Here is a 24,716-nt window from a genome sequence, read left to right on the forward strand (position 1 = left end):
AAAGGAGGCCAAGCTGCTTAAAAGGAATGTTTTGCACTGAAGTCATGACCTACCACATTAGGACTATTCTTTAGAAACTATGGAACTGTCAACTACATAACAGAAATCTGAAAGAACAAAGCAGCATGAGGCATTATTGACTGCTTATTCAACACAAGTTGTCTTAGTTTTATACATCACCGCTGCCACACCTCAGAAAGTCCATTTCGTAAATTTGCCCTTTACATCACATCAAATTCTCTTCGTTCCAGTTTTCATTTCAGCCATTTTAACAATGCAAGATACAGAACGGGTCGTTTCATTTCAAACATATATAGCACAGATCTGGAAAAGGCAGAGGAAAAAGCAACAACCAAAGTGATAAGAGTTTGGGGCCTTCCTGCCCCAAGAATGATGCACCTTCTTAATGTAGTGTCACTCCAGGTCAAGGTGGCATTCAGGGGAAACCTGCAGTTAGTTTTGCAGTTACTACAAAAAAAATGGTGTGTGGGGAGTGGGAAAAGCTACCATGGAAACAATTCACCACTTCCAACAATAACTTTAAATATCCCTCCCCCAAAAAACTTGCCTTGTCTTTTTTTAGGGGGTGGGGGCTGAATACTCTTACTATAGAAATTGCTCTAGCTTAGTCTATCTCCTTTTCTCTTAATCATCAATGCACAAGGCTGTTTTACAATGTTTCATCAATCCTTCTATGGGCATCAGTATATTTATTTGTGCATGTGGCCTTCCATGCATGTTTAAAACACTGCACCAAATCTGATGATAAGATTTTGTGTGGTGTTTTATCAGTACATCACAACTTGAGTAAAACACTACCCCAAAGAATTTTGATCAGGAAGAAAGAGGTGAAGCTTAAGCAAAAATAAAAAATAAAAATGCATGCGTCAATTCTAGAATTAATTTTAGAAATTAATTCTAGAATTAATTTTAGAAATTAAACAAGCATTCAAGAGAAGCAGAGCAAACAACAGGGAGATGAAAGGAATGAAATATTCCTAAAGTAAGTCCCATTTCTATCATTCCCAAAATGCTAAATTGTGGGGGAAATTAACATACATATTTATAAAAGAAATCTCTCTCTCTCTAGTGTGTGTGTGTGTGTGTGAGTGAGTGAGAGAGAGAGAGAGAGAGAGAGAGAGAGAGAACAACCCTGGACCCAAACTACAATGTAAAGTGAAAAACAGTCCACAGCTCTACTCATTGGATGTACACATTATTCTCCAATGTGTGTAAACAGAACATCTTTGTATTGAGTTCTTTAAATTCAAACCAGCTATTGGAAACAACTGAATGATTGACAGAGCACAATCTGGCTGGGTTTCCCCAGCCACTCTGGGCAGCTTCCAACAAAATATTAAAATACAGCAATGCATCAAACATTAAAAGCTTCCCTAAACAGGGCTGCCTTCAGATGTCTTCCAAAAGTCTGGTAGTTGTTTTCTCTTTGACATTCCACAGGGCAGGTGCCACTACCGAGAAGGCCCTCTGCCTGGCTCCCTGTAACTTGGCTTCTCGCAGTGAGGGAACCACCAGAAGGCCCTCAGAGCGCGACCTCAGTGTCAGGGCTGAACGATGGGGGTTGAGATGCTCCTTCAGGTCTACTGGACCAAGGCCGTTTAGGGCTTTGAAGGTCAGCACCAATACTTTGAATTGTGCTCAAAAACTTATTCATAATCCAATAAATCTGAGCAAAATCATTCCTGTTGTGCCCCAAAGATGTGATGGTCAGAAGCAATGAACACACTGAGACAGGTCCTGAGGACTACCTGGGTCACAAAATGGCAGCCTCACTCAACCAAGAAGGCTGATTGGCTCCCTCCCTGCTAACCACAGGAAGCCGGGTCTTCTGACATTATACTGGGAGAACAATTGCCACTGGAAACTTAAGCCCTGTATGACTCCTACTTCAATTTGGGCAAATTCCCTCCTTTGGGGGAACTTTGTCAGCAAATATAAATAAATTTAACTGCCACCTTTTTTCTGAAAAGAATTATACGTGACAGAAAGCAAGAATTAGTCATTTGAAGCACTGCACTACGCAAATCCAAATGCAGAAAGTTATGCAGTTTATTTGAAGAACAAGATGTACTAATAGCAAAATCCATATGCATAACAATTAAAAGATATGCAATTAAGCTGTTTTGTATCCCACTGCCTCTTTATAATTAGAGTTCATGCTTCAGAGTACACAGGGAAAAAAACAATAAAAACAAAAATGATTAAGTCAATTAATGGGCACACAAACAGGATTACTTGCAAAGAACGTGAGTTTGCAGCTCTGTGTAGAAAGTGTATATTTTCCAGCCACAAACTGAACATATATTTAAAATCTAATTAATGTCAGCAAATCATTTTTGAGCATTTCCATGGCAAGAAAAATAAAAACCTTTGATTTTCTTTCTTTCTTACTGCCCTATTAAACAGATTCTCTTACTATGCAAGCACAATTCCATTGCATCCAAACCTGTTTACAAATTCCATCCAATACACCTATATATAAACACTTGTTTGACAGCGACAGATGCAATTCCTATGGCATTCATTTTAGATAAACAGAAATTGTGACAGCAATCCCTTGGGCTCTGTTGGAGTGTTTGTAGCTTTGCTCTGACAGCCATCAGACTTTGTTAATTTCCGACACACATAATCTATTCAAACCAATTTTCCTTTAGTAAAAAAATGTATGGCATCATCATATCCTTCCTGGTATAGCGATACCATCTTCTCCTGGCTTAGTGGGAAAAGAGCCTGGTGGAGTCTTGTGAAGTTCTCTAAGGAAAAAGACAAATGAAGGATCATGACCATTTCTTTTGTCTGGGTTAGTTTTTCTTTGAGGTAACATATCCTTAACTATAGTAAGTTTTCTTGAAGGGTGGTATCCAACACTTACTGTTTTATTATCATTTATCTGGTCCTTCTTCCAAGTAGCTCAAGTCATGGCAAATGGGCTTTATCACATATTTCCCTCTAAAAGTAAAGTGGGTGACCATAGTAACAGCATGACAGTAAAATCAGGCCTTCCAGAAAGATGGGGGTGTTTTCAACTTTAAGGATTGTATACTACGGATGTTAGTTATCATTAAAAAAAATAATAATTCAGCAACCCTAAAATTAGAAGACCAAGGGTGTGAATTTACAACTGCACTCATCCAACCATAGATGCTTTGGAGCACTTATGGACACACAATTATGACCATGTTCATGGAAGGGCATATGGTCCACCGCTGCCTCCCACTTCCCTCTAGTTACTTCTGTCTTCCTGTCTCCTATTTACCCGATCTCTCTAACAAGTAGCCTTCTGAGAAGTTACCTTATCCAATCTTCTAGCCCTGGGACTAAGAGGCTGTATACTTTCCAGTGAGGGAGATTCAGCTAACTCTCTCTCCTCCTGTTCTGTCTCTTCTTGTTGTTCGCCTCCCGAGTCTGTCCAACTCCCATCTTCCGAACTGTGACCAGGTCAGTACTGCTCTCCTGCTCAAGTGGAGCCCCATGATCCTTGTTCTGAGCAGGGAGAGAGAGGGGCTCCCATCACTCCTCATTAGAGTAGTACTCCCCAGCCTGACCCCTGACAATGAGTGATCACCAAAGCAGAACAGCCTCATTTGCCTGCTCATTAATGAATTGATCAGTTACAGATAGGTAGCCGTGTTGGTCTGCCATAGTCAAAACAAAAAAAATTCCTTCCAGTAGCACCTTAAAGACCAACTAAGTCAGTTCTTGGTATGAGCTTTCGTGTGCATGCACACTTCTTCAGATACACAAGAAGAAGTGTGCATGCACACGAAAGCTCATACCAAGAACTGACTTAGTTGGTCTTTAAGGTGCTACTGGAAGGAATTGATCAGTATCTGCCAGTGTCATGACTGTAAACGAATCTGGACCTGGATTTCTAACCTTTGGAGGTCCATGGGAAGATTTGTTATGTTTAAGAGAATGCCATGAGAACCGCCCTCTCTGGTTGGCTCTTAGGCCCCTCTCCCTGGCCACTTCTTCCTCCTTCAGTCCCACCCCCACCTTGCAACACACAATTTGCTTGACCATGGAATCTTGGTAACAGCTGGGTCTGGTGGATTAAAATGGATCCTCTTAAATTTGCATGATTTTAGAAAGTGTTCCCCACCATCAGATCAAAGCTTACACTGGTACACAGTACAAGAAAATGTCACAGGTGTGCTTCTTGTCAGCACCAAAAAAAAAAAAAAAAAGCACTGAGCTTCATATATCATGATTTTTACATAGGAGGACAACAAAACCACCAAGAATACAAATGTGGAGACAGAGGTGAACTATAATCTGATAACTGTTTTCAGAAGCCATACGTAAAAATTCTGATTTATAAAGGTCCATGTTTCACATCCATGTTTTTACACTATGGCACTGGTAGAAAGCATCAGTTCTACACTTTTTAGAGTAATGTCAATGGGGGCAGATGTGATCTGTTATTTGATGATGGATGAGCAGGTGAAATCTGTGCAAAAAGAGGCAATTTCAAAAACAAAAAACAAAAAACCAACCCACACATTTTAATGGATTTAATCTCTCTCTCATCTGTCTATATCTATCTATATCTATCTATCATCTATATCATCTATCTATCTATCTATCTATCTATCTATCTATCTATCTATCATCTATCATTTATCATAATCTATCTATCATCTCTCATCTGTCTGTCTATCATCTATCTATCATCTATCTATCTATCTATCTATCTATCTATCTATCTATCATCTATCTATCTATCTATCTAATCTATCTATCATCTATCTATCTATCTATATCTATCTATCTATCATCATCATCTATTTATCTATTTATCTATTTATCTATTTATCTATTTATCTATCTATCTATCTATATCTATCTATCTATCATCTATCATCTATCTTTCTATCTGGTATTCCATTTTTTCTCCTGACTGGTGGGGTCATTCTTTCCTCTTCCTTCCTCCCCACAGTCAGACCATTTCCCTTCCTACAGCATCTCAGATTGCGTCTCCCCCCCCCCTCCTAACTCTCTGCTGTCAATTTAGCAGCTCAGGTCCCAGTCTGAGCCTTGAAAAGCACACTGAGTTGAAAGAGGAAGTAGGGAACATAATCAGTCTTTTGAGTGTCTCTTTCAGCTCTATGTACTTTTCAAATGGGGGATAAAAAAATCCCAACCATCCTTGCCACCTAATAACAAAAGGAGCAGTGAGGTGGGCAGGGACTCAGAAGATTAGCAGCATCATAGGTACCACACTGGCAAACCTTCATTATAATATAACTAGACTCTTAGGTTTTTTAATTGTCGCTGTTATTTCTAATCAGAACAGTCTGTTCCTAATAAGACAAAGTCAGCCCTTAATCACTGGTGTTGTTTTGAGTGAGTGCAACGTCTTGGCTTCAAATTAACATCAAATTTGTAATGCCATGAACATACAGAGTGCAAATATAGCAACAATATTTCAAAGAAAACAATATCACTCTTGCACAATATCTCAGTATTTTTAAAAAGTGAAAGAAAAAAAATGAGAATAATTGAAATGGATATTCCATGATGTCCATCTCCCCCACTGAAAAGGATGATGATAACTGAGAATGATAACATTGATTATTGCACATTTCCAGGATCTTCTAAAGAAACGTGCATCTCCAGGCAGAGGAATACTTGCACACATGCCAAGAACAAAACAAAAAAACAGAGGGGCAGGGCCAGATTGATAGAAGTGGGAAACAAAAGCCATCCAGATACATTCTATCAACCTCTGTCTCATTATTCTACTTGTGCTTGTCTTCTGTTGATCTATCATCCAAGTGCATGCCATGCAGTCAACTGTTTATTTGAAATTACATGAATCTAGGATCTGCTGTCACTAAACTTCAAAATTTCCCTTTGGAGATGCTAATCAGATACAAGATTTTGCTGCACTTCCAAATGAACCTTTTTTTGTGTGAAGAACACCTTGCTTCTTTACCCCACTTTCCCTTCTCCATCCTCTCAACGCCATTCTTAAGGTGCCCCTGAAAGTGTTTATTACCTATTGAGTGCTGCAAGCTGTGTGAATGATTCACTGGAAGCCATCAGAGTGTAACAAGAGCTTTTATGATTTGGTTGCCAACAGTGCCAATAAAGCATAATGAGTTTAGCAAGATAACTGACTTCCTAGGCAGCCAAAAATTAGAACTGACAGACAGGTCCAAATCAGAGGTCGGAGCCCAGAGATGGTGGTCGTATTTATATTTATTTTATTGTTATTTTGACTTTAAAGTTCGATAGATAGCCTTAAGTGGAGCAGTATATAAGCAAGACAGGCAACAGTCTATCCCACACACATCACCGTAAGCTAAGCTGAATGGCAGAATTTCCTACATCAGGATTGCTTAGCAACTCCCCAATGCCTCTTCTCTTTGTTTACAACCTGTGGCTTCTTGACGTCCATGTGATCAAGGACAAAACGTCCCGAGCGGAATGAGAAAAGAGTCCTCCTGCAGGTTTAAAGATCCAAAGCTGCAGGAGGAGAAGTTTCAAAAGTCTTCAGGAAGGGATGGTGAGCATTAATGGGCCAGCAGGGATCCAGCTGAAACTAGACAGGGTGACCCCCCAAGAAGGGAAAAGCAGCCTTGGGTGTTTCAAAACTCCCTATCTGTGGCTGCAACAGTAGCAGGGATAGCTTAACTCTCCATTTAAGATGCTCCCTCATCCCCCCAGAAATAACATTTACTCTGCTTTCTCTTGCTGCACCAGACCCTCAAACGCACTCCTTAATAATTCATAGGCTATTGGATTTTGAGACATTATTTCTCGTAATCCACACACATATATTACAAGCAGGAGTGATATTGTGAAATAGGGTGTAGTTAAAATCCACTTAAAAGAGGCACATGAAGCATGAAGACTAAGCTTAATGGAATATACACCTGCAAGTAAATTCAGGTATCTAAATCTATGTAACTATGCTGCGCTCATTCATTTTAGAGGGCCCGGTGTTGCTTCATCAACCACACAAAGTATAAGCGGATGGGTAAATGAATAAAGGTCTGTCTTTCTCATCCTCTAAACCATCATTCAGCAGAGCACTCCAGCCTTGCAGAGGACCATTGCGACAAAATCCCACTTTAAAAATACCATTGGTATCTGAAGATTAGCAGGCCAGGTTAGCTACAGGGGTGTCAAGAGTTATGCTGTGGCTAAAGGGGCATCTCTTCTGATTAAGTAGTCTATATATTTTTCCTAACTAAATCGGGAAGAAGAACATACCCTCCAACGATTCTAGATTCAGGTAGGTAGCTATGTTGGTCTGACGCATATAAGGGTCTGGTGACTTCTGTTTCAATGTATCTGAAGAAGTGTGCATGCACACGAAAGCTTATACCCAGTACAACAGCAGCAAGAACACTCATCGCAAAGTATTGGAAGACAGAAGAGTTACCCACCGTGGAAGAATGGCAGATGAAGGTTATAGACTATATGGGATTGGCAGAAATGACCGGCAGAATTCGAGACCAGGGAAAAGAGACGGCGGAAGAAGATTGGAAGAAATTTAAGGATTATCTTAAGAAACATTGTAAGATTATTGAACGTTAGAATGATGTGGATTTAGAAATTAAGGGGTTTTTAGCTGTAATGATTAGGTAATTAAGAAAAAGAAAGATTAAAAATTAAACAGAAATTAGGGGAAGGATTTGCTGAATTGATTTAATTAGAGATTGGAATACAGGAAGGGGAGGTATGAGGAGGTCGGGAAAGTAAGTTTTATGAATATAAGGGATTGAAATTGTACTTGTTATTGTATGTGTTGCGTATGTATGTCTTATTGCTTTTTCTGTTTTCTTGTTTTTTTCTATTTTATATAACTCTCTGAAAACTTTAATAAATATCTTTTTTTTAAAAAAGAAAGCTTATACCGAGAAGAAACTTAGTTGGTCTCTAAGGTGCTACTGGATAATTTTTTTAATACCCTCCAACATTTGTCCAATGATAATAGGAACATCCTATTCCATTCTCTTCAGCATTTCTCTGGCAAAAATAGGGACATCCAGGGCTTTTTTTCAGTGGGAAATCACCAGAACTCAGTTCTGGCACCTCTCAGGTAGGTGCCATTGCCATTCTAAGAGAAAGAGGGAAGCATTCATGGTGAGTTCATGGCATCTCTTTTTCTAGAAAAATAGCAGTGAGGAAATCCAATTCCAATGCTGGATGAGCATTGTGATACATATACCGTATTTTTTGCTCTATAAGACTCACTTTTTCCCTCCTAAAAAGTAAGGGGAAATGTGTGTGTGTCTTATGGAGCAAATGCAGGCTGTGCAGCTATCCCAGAAGCCAGAACAGCAAGAGGGATCGCTGCTTTCGCTGCACAGCAATCCCTCTTGTTGTTCTGGCTTCTGAGATTCAGAATATTTTTTTTCTTGTTTTCCTCCTCCAAAAACTAGGTGCGTCTTATGCTCTGGTGCGTCTTATACAGCGAAAAATATGGTAGATGTCTTTTGCTTTCTTGGAATGATTATCAAGCCCTGTCTTGGCCTTTTGTTAGCATTTTGTTCTGACATAAGAACCAGTTCTTTTACGCACTTATAAAATCACAGGGGGAATCATTATTTTTAAAGGAACAAAATAGGGCCAATTGTGGGCATTGCAGAAGCATTAGATCATGCAGTTCTTACTTTAAACAGGTCAGCAGTCCTTCTTGAAGCAACATAGTTACTCAACTGAACTGAACGACAAGTTCTCAGGACACAGTTAATAAAAAACCAAACACATAGACCCTGGAGACAGTCGTTCATTTCCATTTATAGACGTGATCTGCAGCTCTCCTACCTTAACAAGATCCTCCCTGGAGGCAAAATTTGAAAGCAAATGATTTTTTTTCCATTTTTAGCACTAGTGACTGATACAAAGAGCCGATTTTCTGCTATCTCATGAGCATTAGGAGGAAGAATTGAATCAATGCAGCCCCTACAGAAAAATAGAATGATAAACATTAGTCAGTCTTAATAATTAAACACCATCTAAATAATTTAGGAAGGATGGAGAGTGCTGTTTCTCCACAGTTATTACAAGACGCCATCCACACAGAATCCTCTCAGTAGCATTTCTCTGGGGCTTTACATGAAACCAAATTTAAGAGGATATTTGTAAAAAGAAATACCCACCTAAGTTTTGTCATAGTTTGCTGTTAGTGGACCAAAGTGTAGTTTTCTAGGATCTTCTGCAAATTCATAGGTATTTTTGGTAGACTCCTGAAAAAGTCCCCCCCCCTACAAAATATAGTTATGTACAATGCTATTTTTCTATTCATTCCTTACAAACCCTACAAAGCAAAACATATTTCTGAAATAAAAACATTTGCACCATCATAAGCTAGTTGAGTGGGGAAGATTAGGCAGTTTTTGTATTTGTTTTTATTACTATTGAATCCACATTTCTTAGGACTCTTGTGATCAAATTAATCTGCAAACAGACACAATTTCATTTCTGCTTACCTACAAATCACTACCTTTGTTTTAATAAAATGTTTAGTGACACCTGAAATTCTAGTCAGCCAAAAGACCATGTACTGAATGGGAAACTCTTATCGGATCCTTCACAAGCAAAGAACATCGTTGAATAGACTGAAAGAATCATGCAGATTTAAATCACAGAAAGCTGTGGGTGACAATTTTCAGTTATTTTTAATGCCACAGACTAGGAGTTGTAATTTACTAAGATGAATGCTCATTAAAATGCAAAAACAGCTTAAACAGCTGCAGGTAGCATATGGGCAATACCCACGGCAGTGGAAATTTAAGAGAAAATTAGTTAAACAGCAGTGATTTCCCACCACTTGCAAAAGCCTTTGAAAGGGTGTGACCAAGGGTAGTGGCAATGGCCTGGGGAAAATATGATACAGAGATTCAAGGGTGGTAGTGTGTTTTTTAGATCAGATGGCAGCTTCAACAGATGACTTCTGATCAGATATAAACTGCTGTTGGGCTTCAGCAAGAACCAGCAGCAGTAGCATTGAGATAACTGAAAGGGGAAGAACAGAAACTTCGTTGTACTGCAATTTAAAGAAAATGCCATTTGCCTTGAACTGCAGAGTCACAAACATTGTTAGCACGTACTACAAGCAGCACGTTCCACAGAGTCACTGAATTGCTGTGTTGTTAAAAAATACACTTCTAATTATAGATGCTGTATTTAGCAGTTCTGATTTCTGAAGCAGATACTGAAGTTCCACTAGTGCAGATAATTATCATGAACCCACTTCGTGTCAGATTCATTCAGATTTATATTCTGTTCCAGGGGTTGGTGGATTGTTAGGGTAGATTTACACTGAGAAGTCGCATTATCAGGATGTGAATCGAAATGTTCCTTTAGATGTGCGTCCCATTGAGCTTATCAGGCAGAGTCCATGTTGGCATGCCTAAACGCAATTTCCCGCAGTTCTTTAAGGGAAAGATATACACAAGGGGCAGCTTGTTAAGCAGCTTTGTTACTGAGCATTTGAGTGAGGAGGACAATGTCTGCCCTTACTACAAGCATTGTGTGGTAGTCAATGGAACACCACAGTGTGCAAGTGAGCAGTTGGCTAGCTACGATCACTGGCATCATCCATACAGTTGCAGGTTGATTGCTCTCCATCATCTCCATCAATTTGCAGGACCAGCTGGTGGTTCACACTAGAGCAAAAGTGGGGCACCTTAGGTTCTAAAGATGCAGTTGGACTACATCTCCCATCAGACCCAAGAGGAGCCACAATACAACAATATTGGATGAGCCACAGGCTCTCCATCCCCGCTGGCTTCCAAGTATAGTGGTACCTCGGGTTACAGACACTTCAGGTTACATATGCTTCAGGTAACAGACTCCGCTAACCCAGAAATAGTACCTAGGGTTAGGAACTTTGCTTCAGGATGAGAACAGAAATTGTGTGGCGGCGGCGCTGCTGCAGCGGGAGGCCCCATTAGCTAAAGTGGTACCTCAGGTTAAGAACAGTTTCAGGTTAAGAACAGACCTCCAGAGCAAATTAAGTTCTTAACCTGAGGTACCACTGTATATGCAAGGTTGTGGGGCAGAAAATGAGAAGAATCTGCAGAAACCAAGTGAGAGGTTTTGCACATTCCTGCTTCTAATCTTCCTGGCTTCTATGAGTACCTTCACACCACTGTGAAGATCTGTGATCCGCCCTGAGATCTTTTGATGATTATGATTATATATATATATATATATATATATATATATATATATATATATATGATTATGATTATATATATATATATATATATATATATATATGCTTTCGTAGATTTTCACGGGTACAGGAATGCAGGTTTTGGTGTCCTCGGGTGTCTTCCCGTGTAAAAGTTGGGGTGTCTAGGCGACGTTTCGACGAGGTCTCACTCGTCATCTTCAGGCTGGTGCTTTCGGCTTCTTGTTACTGGAACAGAGCGGGATCTCAATGTTTGAGTTCCTATAAATACTGTAGAGGGGGTGTGGTGTCTAGCCTCCAATGTTCTGGGCAGAGAGGAAGTTCCCAGGCTAGTGTGCCTTTTCTTCTTTTGTTCCTTAATTACTTGAGAGATACCTTGAGTGATTTCTTGAGTGATATCCTGAGTACCACTTAGGTGGGTCATTAGGTGTGGATTAGTTGCTAAAGTCTTTGTGTCTTGACCTCTTGAACTTTGTGAAGAGTTTTCCTGAGAAGATGGCTGTATTGCACTTAGTTGTGCTTTGGCTTGGCTTCGTGTATAGGGGCGAGCTGTGGTTTTGTGGCTTGTGTCAGCCAGATCTGTGTAGGGATTGCAGGGGGGTGCAGCATCCGGAGGTGCCACCATGGATTGGCTACTGGATGGTGTCAGTAATTCATCTGTGGAGAGGGTCTGGGTTTGGGTCTGGTGTGGTTGATTGGTGTTGGCGTTCTGTGTGCCTCTGGATCTGGTGTCAGTTTTTGTGGGGAGGGCTAATTTCCAGATGTCTGGCAAGCGGGATGTGTCGTCACGCTTGTTCATGTTGTGAGGGTGTTTCTCTATCTCGATGGCTTTCATGATTATTCTCTGGATAGCTTCCTCACACATCTCAACAACTTACACCCCAAAATACAATTCACTATGGAAATAGAAGCCAACAACCAACTTCCCTTCCTTGACGTCCTAATCTACAAAAAACCTGATGGCTCCCTAGGACACACTATCTACCAGAAAAAAACACACACCAACCGCTACCTACATGCACAATCACACCACCACCCTGCACAAATAAACTCCGTAGCCAAGACTCTCATCTCCAGAACCAAACGCCTGGCTGACAAAGACCACTTGACAACTGAGTTACAGAATCTCTCAAATGTGTTAATTGCCAATGGATACCAGCAAAACAGGATTACGAAGCTAATCCAAAAGGAAACACCCCCCAAAAACCAAGACACAGAAGAAAACAATGGCATGGCCCTCCTTCCTTATATCAAGGGCACTACAGATAAAATTAGCAAAATCCTCCATAAACACAATATCAAAACAGCCTTTTGCACCAACCAAAAAATAGCCAATATCCTCAGAAACCCCAAGGATAAAATCCAGTTGGAAAACCAAGGGATCTATGAAATACCCTGCAAAGTCTGCCCAGCCACGTACATTGGACAAACAAACAGACGAATAAATGCACGTATCGCAGAACACAAGAATGCCGTCAAAAAAGAAGAAAAAACTTCCTCTCTTTTCCAACACATGAAAGAAACAGGACACGAAATTAATTTTGCAGATTCCAAATTGCTCTTTAACACGGAACATCACCACAAGAGAATAATCATGGAAGCCATCGAGATAGAGAAACACCCTCACAACATGAACAAGCGTGACGACACATCCCGCTTGCCAGACATCTGGAAATTAGCCCTCCCCACAAAAACTGACACCAGATCCAGAGGCACACAGAACGCCAACACCAATCAACCACACCAGACCCAAACCCAGACCCTCTCCACAGATGAATTACTGACACCATCCAGTAGCCAATCCATGGTGGCACCTCCGGATGCTGCACCCCCCTGCAATCCCTACACAGATCTGGCTGACACAAGCCACAAAACCACAGCTCGCCCCTATACACGAAGCCAAGCCAAAGCACAACTAAGTGCAATACAGCCATCTTCTCAGGAAAACTCTTCACAAAGTTCAAGAGGTCAAGACACAAAGACTTTAGCAACTAATCCACACCTAATGACCCACCTAAGTGGTACTCAGGATATCACTCAAGAAATCACTCAAGGTATCTCTCAAGTAATTAAGGAACAAAAGAAGAAAAGGCACACTAGCCTGGGAACTTCCTCTCTGCCCAGAACATTGGAGGCTAGACACCACACCCCCTCTACAGTATTTATAGGAACTCAAACATTGAGATCCCGCTCTGTTCCAGTAACAAGAAGCCGAAAGCACCAGCCTGAAGATGACGAGTGAGACCTCGTCGAAACGTCGCCTAGACACCCCAACTTTTACACGGGAAGACACCCGAGGACACCAAAACCTGCATATATATATATATATATATATATATATATATATATATATAAAATCATCATCAAAAGATATGTGTCATAGATAGCTTTGCTTTCTTAGTTATCTCTAGCTACCAATTAGGAAAACTGAAAACGACAAATCATTAATTACCAGGAATAAGCAATTACAATTGCTAATTACTAATAATGTTTTCATTATTTTTACAAACAGATTGCGCCTATGTTGGCCAGTGCCAATTCCACTAGCTATGTCAGCCTATTTTGCCTTTGACACAAAATTAAACAGGCTATAGTAATTTTTTTAAAGGTAGGGGGGAGAGACTGTCGTTTGTAACTACATGACCGATCATTACAAATACTTACTTCTGAATACATACTACAAAGTAACCAAGTAAGAATTAGAAAAGTAATTGTATAGGTCAAAAAAAATTATTCACCGTCACTGCCCATTTCCCTACACATAATCTTGCAACACACAATACAGGCAAAAGGGTGACAGTAAAAGATAAGAGTATGTTTCATAAATCTATCACTGCTCCAAAATGTTTAATTTGGAATATGATAGCAAAAGCATGCAGCTGCTCTGTAGGTGTGCAAGATACTGGTCATATTATTATGATTTTAGTTGATAGCATCCCAAATGAGTAGATTTAAGCTATATTTTAAAGATTTGCAGGTTCTTTTTCAATTACCTCTATATTTTCGGGCACTGTTAAAAGAACAGTAGCAGTCACAGATTCTGAAGAAGCTCCTGCAAAGGCCATCACAACCTCCAGTAATTTCTTGCCATGTTTGGAAAGAGCATATGCTGCCCCCAAGTGGTATACCTCTAGAAACCCACAAGCTGCAAAGAAGAAGCTGAGGTGATTCATTTTTGCTCTGGAAAGAAAGTTTAGAAAGGATTGTGAAAGATTTTTCAAACCCCCCCCCCCCAAAAAAAAAGAATTTTCCACTCTGATGTGTGAAATAAGGCTTAGAATCATCAGGACATTTTTCGTCTTTAAAATATACAATTAAGTTCAGCTTCCAAAAATAATTGGAAACTTGCATTAATACCTTTGAGGCTCCTGTCAGAGGTGCTTTGAAATACAATTTAACAAAGTGTTACCTTTTTTTCTACTTCTCTAACTGTAACTTTATTTTCTATCTTTAAAATTCACTCTGACAATTTACTTTCATATTCTACTGTAAGACTAAACCAGTTCTTACTCATACCTCCAACCACTTAGCTGCTTATTGAAGCAGGTGTCTTAAACCAAAAAATATGTAAATACTTGCAGTCATTACCCAAAATATTTCGGAACGATTGGTGCTGGCTAAAATGCTTACAATCCCTAGCTACTCCAGTAATTCAGCTGGTCATTCAATTCCTTTTAAGCATTTATATTGAACAACTAAAGCTGCAATCACATATAAAATTTCCTGGGAGTAAGCCCCAGTGAATGCAATGGGACTTACTTCCAAGTAAAGATACATATTAGGGTGCTGAATGTCACATCTATAGAAGAAGAAGAAGAAGAAGAAGAGTTTGGATTTGATATCCCGCCTTTCACTCCCTTTAAGGAGTCTCAAAGCGGCTAACATTCTCCTTTCCCTTCCTCCCCCACAACAAACACTCTGTGAGGTGAGTGGGGCTGAGAGACTTCAAGGAAGTGTGACTGGTCCAAGGTCACCCAGCAGCTGCATGTGGAGGAGTGGAGACTCAAACCCGGTTCTCCAGATTACGAGACTACCGCTCTTAACCACTACACCACACTGGCTCTCGAGAGATGTGGCTTCTCACCCATGGCCCTATTTTCATGATAATGCTCCTTTGAATTAAAAAATGCTACCATCAGCATCTTGTACAAAATTATAATGAACGTTTTCTTATTTAGATTAACTGGAAGACACAAAAGTTCTCCTCTCTGTCAGCATGGCAACAAAATGATAATATGGTAGCATAAGGGTTTCCAACAACTTTCATCTAGAAAGATAGGAACCTTCATCTAATAAAGAAATCAAACATGCCGAGTTGGAAGAATCAATTAAAACTGATCCCACTTGCTACTAAATATTGCATAACTGGCAGTGCAGTGAGACACTAAGCATGTTTACTCAGAAGCAAGTCCTAGTGAGCTTGGTGAGACTTATCTGAAGACAATGAAGTTCACTTCTATCTTTATGTATGGATCTCTGCAAGGAAGCTTAGGGTTTCTGCATTTTAGATACCAGCTACATCAGCCTTCCCCAATATGGTGCCCTCCATATGCAGTGGCCATTAACTCTGGGGTGGATGAGAATTTTATCTTTATGGTTCCAGATTGAGAAGGCTGATCTAGATTTGAGGCTTGATTCACATTTTCATTGCAGCATGGAACATCTAACCTTTTCAGCTGTCTCAATAGTGAAATGTCCTTGTGTGCAGGTACTGGCTGTCCATTCATAAGAATGAAAAGCCGCCAACATATAGTCAACATTAGTTGGATCACAGCAAATAAAATGAAGTCACAGGCTGGAAATAGACTATGGGCAGCCACCAGAAGTACCTCTCTCTTCCTACTGATAGTGATTACCAATACAAACCGCATGGTGTTACGCTGTCATATTTCAATTCCTACCCAGCAAGGTGGGACAGCAAATTGTGTGGAGTGGCAGTGGGAAAACTCATTTGTGCGATGACAAAGCATCATGCATTTCACATCAGAAAATATTAGGATAAGAGGAGGAGACACAGAATGGCCTTCATTAAGGCACAAGATCCGCTACTTTAGCTTAGAACAAAAATTGAATGGCTGGCCAGAAAGAGCTAGAAATGGAGTATTTTGTGGGGGCAGGGTCAGATAAACTCAAAATAGCAGAAAGTTCAAAAACAACACATTCATCAAAAAAAGGTGAAAATTTCCTGAAATGTGTGAGCAAAAGTATTGTAGGTCTCCATAAAGTCATTGCATATTCCAGAATTAGGAATATGCAGTATAAGGTTGTTGGAGCATCTATATTTGCTTGCAGTACTACAGTGGTACCTCGGGTTAAGTACTTAATTTGTTCCGGAGATCTGTACTTAACCTGAAACTGTTCTTAACCTGAAGCACCACTTTAGTTAACGGGGCCTCCTGCTGCTGCCACGCCACCGGAGCACAATTTCTGTTCTCATCCTGAAGCAAAGTTCTTAACCTGAAGCAATATTTCTGGGTTAACGGAGTCTGTAACCTGAAGCGTATGTAACCCGAGGTACCACTGTATTTCTATTAGTATTGCTATTAATTAATTAATTAAATTTGTATACTGCCCTATTCCCATAGTTGTTTCTCAACATAAACTTACAATATAAAAAAAATTGGTGCAGGTGTACTTTTTCATTAGATTAAAAAGATGGATGAAAAGGTTGGCATTCCCTATTCTAATTCGTGTGAGTTCAAATTACCAGCAAAGAAACTTGGATTAAGGCAAAAAATATAAACTGTGGTGGGAGAGGGGAGGAAGGGGGAGAGGGAGGCAGCGTTTGGTTTACGCTTCTCTCTAAGTCTCCAGATACCATTAGCTCGGAGAATATAGTAGTCTACAAAAGATATGTAAATCTAATTAAGTATATCTTTATATTTCCTGTAGCGAAAGCTGCTGCTTGTATTACCAAAATCCACTAGAATAATAAGCTTTAAAAAATATATAATTTTCCCAATGTAATCCACTTACCGCTCTGTCTTCTGCACATTTTTTTTAATCCAAAAGTAATATAAAACAAATGCAGAAATTAATCATTTGGGGCTGCATTGTGTTTTCAAGATTAATTGTCTGGAATTACACTAACAACATTAGGCAAGCGTGGGTGCTCAACCACATCATGACTCTCCAAGTCTCACCAGCATAAATAAAGTCAAAGGCAATGGTGATGAATGTAGGAATCCCTGGCAAATGGCCATCCAACTTCTGTTTAGAAGCTTCCAGTGAAGGAGACTCCACCACCTTCTGAGGTAGTCCAGCTCTTACCATCTTACCATCTTGATGTTTATTTGGAATCTCCTTTCTTGTAATTTGAATCCATTGGTTCGGATCCTACCCACTGGAGCAGCAGAAAACAAGCTTGCTCTCTCTTCCGCCCTTCAGATATTTGAAGATGGCTTTCAGTCTTGTCTTCTCCAGGATAAACATCCCTAACTCACTCAACCATTCCTCATAAGGCTTGGTTTCCAGACTGTTTATCATCTTGGTCACCATCCTCAGCATACGTTCCAGCTTGTCAACATCCTGCTTAAGCTGTGATGTGCAGAACTAGACACAGTACTCCAGGTTGGGGAATCACAAGACCATTCTGCATGTACATTTATGTATTTATTTAGTACATCTTGTAGCCTACCTTTCTTCCAACCTGGAATCCTGTGGGGGTTGCCTATGTGGTTCCCAGGCAGTCTTTCATCCAGGCATTGACCAGACTAGACCTGTTTAACTTCAGCAATGCTTGGGCCTAAGACCCCAAAGCTGATGTCCAGGCCTAAGAGAGGCAAGCTTTGTCCGCATCTCTGTTAAAAGGGTACAGATGGGGCTAAGGCATTTAAAGGGGGGGAGCCCAAAGAGTCCCAACCTACAGACTTTATCCTGACATGATCCATTACATTCTATATGACATCGGGATCTGAGGGTATGTGAAGGTTGTTGGAATCTCCACTCGGCCAAGCTGATAAAGCTCATCTTCCCGCCGAGTCCTTCAGAATCGCCCTCCGATGAATAATTAGCGACCTGAGCCTCTGATAAGGCCTCAGGCATGTTCCCCCATTCAGCAGAGTTTCAAAGCAGCAGAAGTGATGAGATTTATGGCTACATCACTATGCTTTATTTCTTACTACGCAGACAGCAAAGAAATATACATCCTCTCTCTATGAAAGCAGAGAGCAACTGAGCAACAAAGGAACAAAGGAACAGGAAACCCACTAACGTCACATCCGTCTCCATTCTCCCATGAGACTTCCAACAGCCTGGACTGCCTCTGGAATGTAAACAGAGTCCTGTGACTCTAAGCAGCTGCTCAGTGGCAAACAGAAACTAACAAAGCTAACATCCAGCTGAAGCTAAGGGTCTGGGTCTGGTCATGGTCTGCATGGCTGACAACCATTGACAGCACCTTCAGGTGCTCTGCCTTGGGTTCCATTACAGAAAGAAGGCAGCGTATAAATGTTAATCAATCAAAAAATAAAATGTGCCCCAAATTCACAGGAAGCACTTCATCTTGAAGTAATGAGCAAGCATACCCTTCCAAAAATTTTGCAACATTGTAAATAAGCACAGATGTTGATTTTTTTTTTTTTAAAAAAAAAGGAATTCTGATATCGCTTATCATTTTTGTGAAATAACCCAAGAAAGGTCAGCTTCCAAAAGGAAACGAACCATTACTGGCTTCCATGTAAACACAGTTGAGATCAGGGAGCAGAAAATACGACTGCTTGTTTCCACCATTTTCCTAGCCTAATTAAGATGAAATATTTATATGACATTAATTAGTTACAATTACTTGGAAGCATGCTCTTTTCTAAACAGAGTTGTACAATAATGCACTAAGGAAATCTAGAATTAAATCCAGACAAGCAGTCAGTCCCCATGCAAAAAAGTGTCTGTTGCTGGGCTGTACCACGTCTTTAGAAAATGTGGTGAACTGGAAGATGCAAACATTCATTTCCTCCACCTGCAGTTTGAAATGATAGAGTCCATCACCTCCTGCCCACCCACCCCCCTTCACGTTTAACAGCAGTATATTCAGTCAGGGCGAAAAGCAACACTTATGAAATTATAATTTATAAGTTAATAGGCATGATTCTTGAGACAGACTGCAGACTAAATTAACCATGTAACAAGCAAGCAAAGCAATATGTAAGAGAGAGGCAATGGAATAATATGAATATTTTATGTGGACAGAAGGGGGGAACAAAAGAAGACCCAAAAAAAGGAAAAAGGAATTGGAAATGCCTATTTTAAAACAAAAAAACAAAGACTGCAGAAATATCACAGGGAACAAATTAAAACTTCATGTGCTCTGCATGCAAACTGCAGCCTATTAAGCTATGAAGATAAAAGGAATTGTCAACGGACAAACTGAGTAAATCGGACCGTAGTTAGAAAAAGACCAAGAAAAATATCCAAAGGCTAACCTGTCAATAAGGTTCAGTTTGTATATTATATTTTTAGCTGTACAGTCCTGCCTCGGGGTGGATAAACACACATCTGAAGCCACTACTGTCCTGACTGGAGTGCAGATTCTTCTGCCTGCTTTTACAGGACAACACAAACCTATTCTGGCTCTCTCACGTTACAGCTGAGGGAAATGCCATGGTGGGGACATAGAGCTGTGTCCAACAGTCATCCCATTAGCATAATATTTTTTGCCTGTAGGAGGCTCCCTTGCCCTCTCCTCTCCCTCTCCTCATGCACCTCCCTGTTCCCCTCAAAAGAATCTGTTCTGGGATTCCCTCAACCCTCTGGAGCAATTCAGGGGGAGATTGGGCAAGGACATGCAAAGAGAGGAAGCCCAGTTCTGCAGGCAAAAGTCCCTATAACAACAAGGTAGCTTTGCTGGATACAAGCGTGTCCCTACAATAGTCTTTCTCTCCACTGCAAAGTGAAATATTGAGAATACTTTTGTGGTGTCCTGGAAGAGAGGAACCAATAGCAGCAACATTAATCAGGATTGTAGTGGCTTCAGAGTTTCATTTCATTTTCATTTCACTTTTAATTTGTATACCACATTTCTATAATAAAAGAATCGTAGAACTGTAGAATTGAAAATGCTATACAGAAGACAATTTGTGTATAGGTGAACAACAGAATATACAAGAAAGGTAAATCATCTTATAACAATCCAATACAGTACAGATAAGAGATAATAATAAAATAAACTACTTATATAAAATAAAATAATATTCAATAGTCCATTAGAATATAATAGTACCCAATTAAATTAACTCCCAAAATAACAGCAAATAATAATTTAACAGAAATTCACTCTCAACCATTATAATAAATCATTACTAAATTATAATCAATAAAAATAACCGCAAATTTACAATATACAAAATACAATGCATGTGTGCTTATCCATCCCAAAGAAGGACCATACATCTAAAAATGTACATAAGTGTCCTGTACCCTCCTTGAGTGTTTGTGCCTGGCTTGAATGTGTCCTCAGACTCTGGCATGTGACCTCCTAGAATGGAATGTAGCCCTCAAGCTGAAAAACTTTATCCACTCTTGTTTTCCTGAAGGGAAGAGCCTCAGCAAGCCTAAGACTTGTATATGGATACTGCAGTTGTATGTAACGGTAAAACCATGGTTTAGCATTACAGGAGCAAGCCACAGCAAACCAAAGGCAGCCATACTGTCTACTCTAGCAGAGCTTGGAAGCTTTTGTTTACATGCAGCTTGTTGTGATATCTAGATCCAGAAAAACTGCAGTTAGTCTTAACTACGGCTGGTGGAAGCAACCCAACATCAAACCATAGTTTATGAAGCTGACTAGTTTTCACCAGCCCTTGCTAATATAAACCCCCACTTGAGATGTTATAATAGTTTCCAAGTGCCTCTTTGTGCTCATATTGGGGGGCGGGGCGCTAACCACATCTTGTCCTCATAATGTTAAATCACAGTTTAGTGAACTAGGCCACAGTTTGTTGCAAAAATGTAGCAAAGAACAAATTTTTAAAAAGATTAATCAAGACAAAATTTCATTCTGTCAGTCTGCATTCACTCCAGAACTCTGACTGATATCTTCAATATTTTGACAAGGAAATACAAAATTTTAAGCTCATTGATACAGGGGGTGTAGTGGGGGCGGAATTCAAACTGTCAGAATATTTTAATAAGGAAAACTGAAAACTAATGTAGACATCTGACAACAACTCTGTGGTACTGCAGTACGCTCACATTTATTGAATAAAATTAAATAAAATTTAAAATCAGCTTCAACATTTGAATCTGAAGGTTTTTCATCTAATCCAGCAAGTCCAGCATTTGAATACCCTTTGCTTCCTAGTAAGCATCTCAAGCTCTTGTTTAGAAAATGGAAGCTAAATACTTTGATCATACAAATCATCATAAATCCAAAAACTATGTCCACCATCTGTCCTTGGAATGCACGAGGATGGATTTACTGCAACATTTACTTAGTAAATCATGGCAAAATGAAAGGTGATAAACGAAATGAAACAAAAAACAGAACCACAAAGATCAGGACTAATTTTGTTTCCTTGCAATACCCATCAAAGAGAGAATTCCCATCTTCAAAAAGATATTTATTTACTTGTCTAGAGTGCAGCTTCTGCCAATGAATTCAGTCAGAGCAGTTAGTCAAACAAAATATTTTTGAGTAAGAAAGGTCAAAGATCACTTGACCACAACGGCAGACTTCTCTTGAACTGTGACTCAGGGCAGCCAAAAGCACAATATTGCCTGGCAAAAAACCATTTCTAAACAAGACAATTTTCTTTCAGAGCAATCCTATCCATGCCAAATGTCGGCTGAGGGGAGCTATGAAGAAGTAAAGGGACATCTCCACCACCAGGGAGCAGTCATTTTGAAGGCTCCAAATACTCTCATGAAAACTCTGTGGGCAAAAATATAGTTCCACCAGTGCTCCCATGGCACAGCCAAATCTGGAACATTCTAGAGTTTTCTGGATCCACCAAACTTTTGCTCCTCAACTGTACTGGGCTCTTTGAGTGTGCTAGCCTGAAGCCAATGTAACCTTTCTTTAAAAGGTAAGCGGTGTGGGTGGAGGAACCTGGCCTCCCATACTAGGAAGGTTTTGGAAGTGGCAGTTTGTTCTATACTTAGGATTGTTCTGATGTTTAGTCAGGAGATTTGGACTAAACATTAGGAAGAACTTTCTGACAGAGTTGTTCGACAGTGGAAATGTCTCCCTCAGGAGGTTGTGGACTCTCCATCCTTGGAGGTTTTTAAGTAGAGGTTGACTGGTCATCTGTCCTGGATGCTTTAGTTAAGATGCCTGCATTGCAGGGAGCTGAATTAGATAACCCTTGGGGTACCTTCCAATTCCACAATTCTATGAGTCTATGATTGCAAGATGATTATGTATTTGAAACACCTTGTAAAAGGTAAAGGTAAAGGTACCCCTGCCCGTATGGGCCAGTCTTGACAGACTCTGGGGTTGTGCGCCCATCTCACTTAAGAGGCCAGGGGCCAGCGCTGTCTGGAGACACTTCCGGGTCACATGGCCAGTGTGACATCGCTGCTCTGGCGAGCCAGAGCTGCACACGGAAACGCCGTTTACCTTCCCGCTAGTAAGCGGTCCCTATTTATCTACTTGCCCCCGGGGGTGCTTTCGAACTGCTAGGTTGGCAGGCGCTGGGACCGAGCAACGGGAGCGCACCCCGCCACGGGGATTCGAACCGCCGACCTTTCGATCGGCCAGCCCTAAGTGCTGAGGCTTTTACGCACAGCGCCACCCGTGTCCCTAATGAAACACCTTGAGCACACACAAAAAGCTAGCTATTGTCTATTGATAAGAAAAATGTTCAGTAAACAGCACCGGGACAACATTCCAGGATTTCCAAATAGTGATCAATTTCAAGGAACATCTAGGAAACAGCAAATAGAAAAAAGTTGGCAAGCATTGATAAGAGGCTGCCAACAGCTTTCCTTCAAAGCCCTGAATTTCCACTCCGTTGATGCATTAAAACATAAGCTCTTCTAATAAACCTATTGAGACTAATTTTCTTGCCTTCAGCATACTCTGAAGAAGTTCTAAAAATACAAGACAATTGCATTACCGTATAAAACTAAGCATGACCCACACAGGTTACTCAATACCACCCATCCAGCATATTGAGCCAGCTTTTTTTCTTTTCTTCCATAGAATTTACATGAAAGAGTCAATTAACGGCTAGGCTAGGGTAATTGAATAAAATATGAAATGTGGCTGGGGGTGGAAATCAAGTTGCAAATGGTGGTGGGGAAATAGGCTGGAATCCTATACATATCTACTCAGAAGTAAGGTTTATATTACCTAAGGTTTTTTTATATATATAACTGACAAATTCGATATTTCAGACATATGGAGAGTTAGAAATCCAACTGAAAAAGACTTTACTTTTTCTCAGAGGCAAACCAATCATTTTTGAGAATCGACCACCTATGGATATCCAGAGACTTGGTTCCTAAAGTGCTAAAAACTGAAATTTGCCCTAAAACTTGCTCTGACCATAATGCAGTTTTTGTGGAACTGAAAATGTTCTTACAAGGTTCCTTCAGATGGAGAATGAATGACGATTTGTTGAGGAGTACTCCAATTGTAAATAAAGCCCAAAACGCCCTGAAGGATTATTTTGAACTTAATGTCAACCAGGGAATGGAAACTAGGGTTATTGGGGATGCCAGCAAAGCAGTAATGAGAGGATTCCTCATTCAACAAAATTCAATTAGGAAAAAGACACAGAATGAGAAAAAAGATAAAACAACTAAAAGACAAAGAAAAGAAGCTTAGAAGAAACCCAAAGAATTTGCAGATACAAAAGGAAATTAAAGCCCTTCAGAAGTAAGGTTTATAGAATTCAGTTAGATTTACTGCAAGATAAGTTTGTATAGGATCAAAGCCCGACAGTCCAATCCATGCAGAATCCCATCCTACTCAAAAATAACTGGAGTGAATCAAGGAGACTCTCTTCTGAGTAGACATTGTGCTGGAAATCTAACTGAACTGATTGGGACTGACTTCCAAGTAGGGTTGTGCGTGGTAGAGCCATTAAAACACAAAATGCTGCAAATATGCCTGTTAAGGCTGGACCAATATTTCAAATAAAGGTCTTTTTGCGGGGACAGGGGAGCAGAATTCTGAGGCACTTGTTTTGTTTAACTCTCCCTCTGTGGGGCTGCCAACTATTTCCCTGGCGCCCACAAAACTTGTGACCCCACCCTTTTGCTGATCATGATGTAGTTCTCTCTTTCTGCCTTGAAAAGTACACAGAGACTAAGGAAGAAGTTGAAAGACTGACAGTCCTCCCCACTTTCAACTCTATGCACTTTTCATGGCGCATATTAAGTCTACTAGAGATGACTTTTACCCAGATCAAAGTTTTCATGATCACATGGATGGGAAGGAGTGCTGATTCAGAACAAGGGAGAAGGAACTGAGCAGAGGAGGTGGCAACCATGGAACTTACTCTAAAATCCATGGTCCTTAAAAAGTTGGGCATCTCAGTTTTGTTTTTTTAAGTGACACACTTTTTCATCAGTGTTCACTGAATACCTTCCATCTCAT

At 40.2% G+C, this 24,716-nt stretch overlaps 1 protein-coding gene across 1 annotated transcript; it reads right to left on the reverse strand.

The window, feature by feature from the left end:
• Positions 1–2,651: 2,651 nt before the first annotated feature.
• Positions 2,652–16,047, reverse strand: PNPLA4 (patatin like domain 4, phospholipase and triacylglycerol lipase; the record flags this gene model as incomplete). The annotated part of the gene is given in 9 exon segments (XM_083734905.1): positions 2,652–2,684; positions 2,686–2,774; positions 3,381–3,504; positions 8,803–8,850; positions 8,853–8,940; positions 9,138–9,146; positions 9,148–9,224; positions 14,170–14,356; positions 16,043–16,047. Coding segments are annotated over 9 exon segments (660 nt in total).
• Positions 16,048–24,716: the final 8,669 nt, after the last annotated feature.

The sequence above is a fragment of the Podarcis gaigeae genome (genome assembly GCF_964106915.1).
Source record: "Podarcis gaigeae genome assembly, chromosome: 4".
Taxonomy (NCBI): Eukaryota; Metazoa; Chordata; class Lepidosauria; order Squamata; family Lacertidae; genus Podarcis; species Podarcis gaigeae.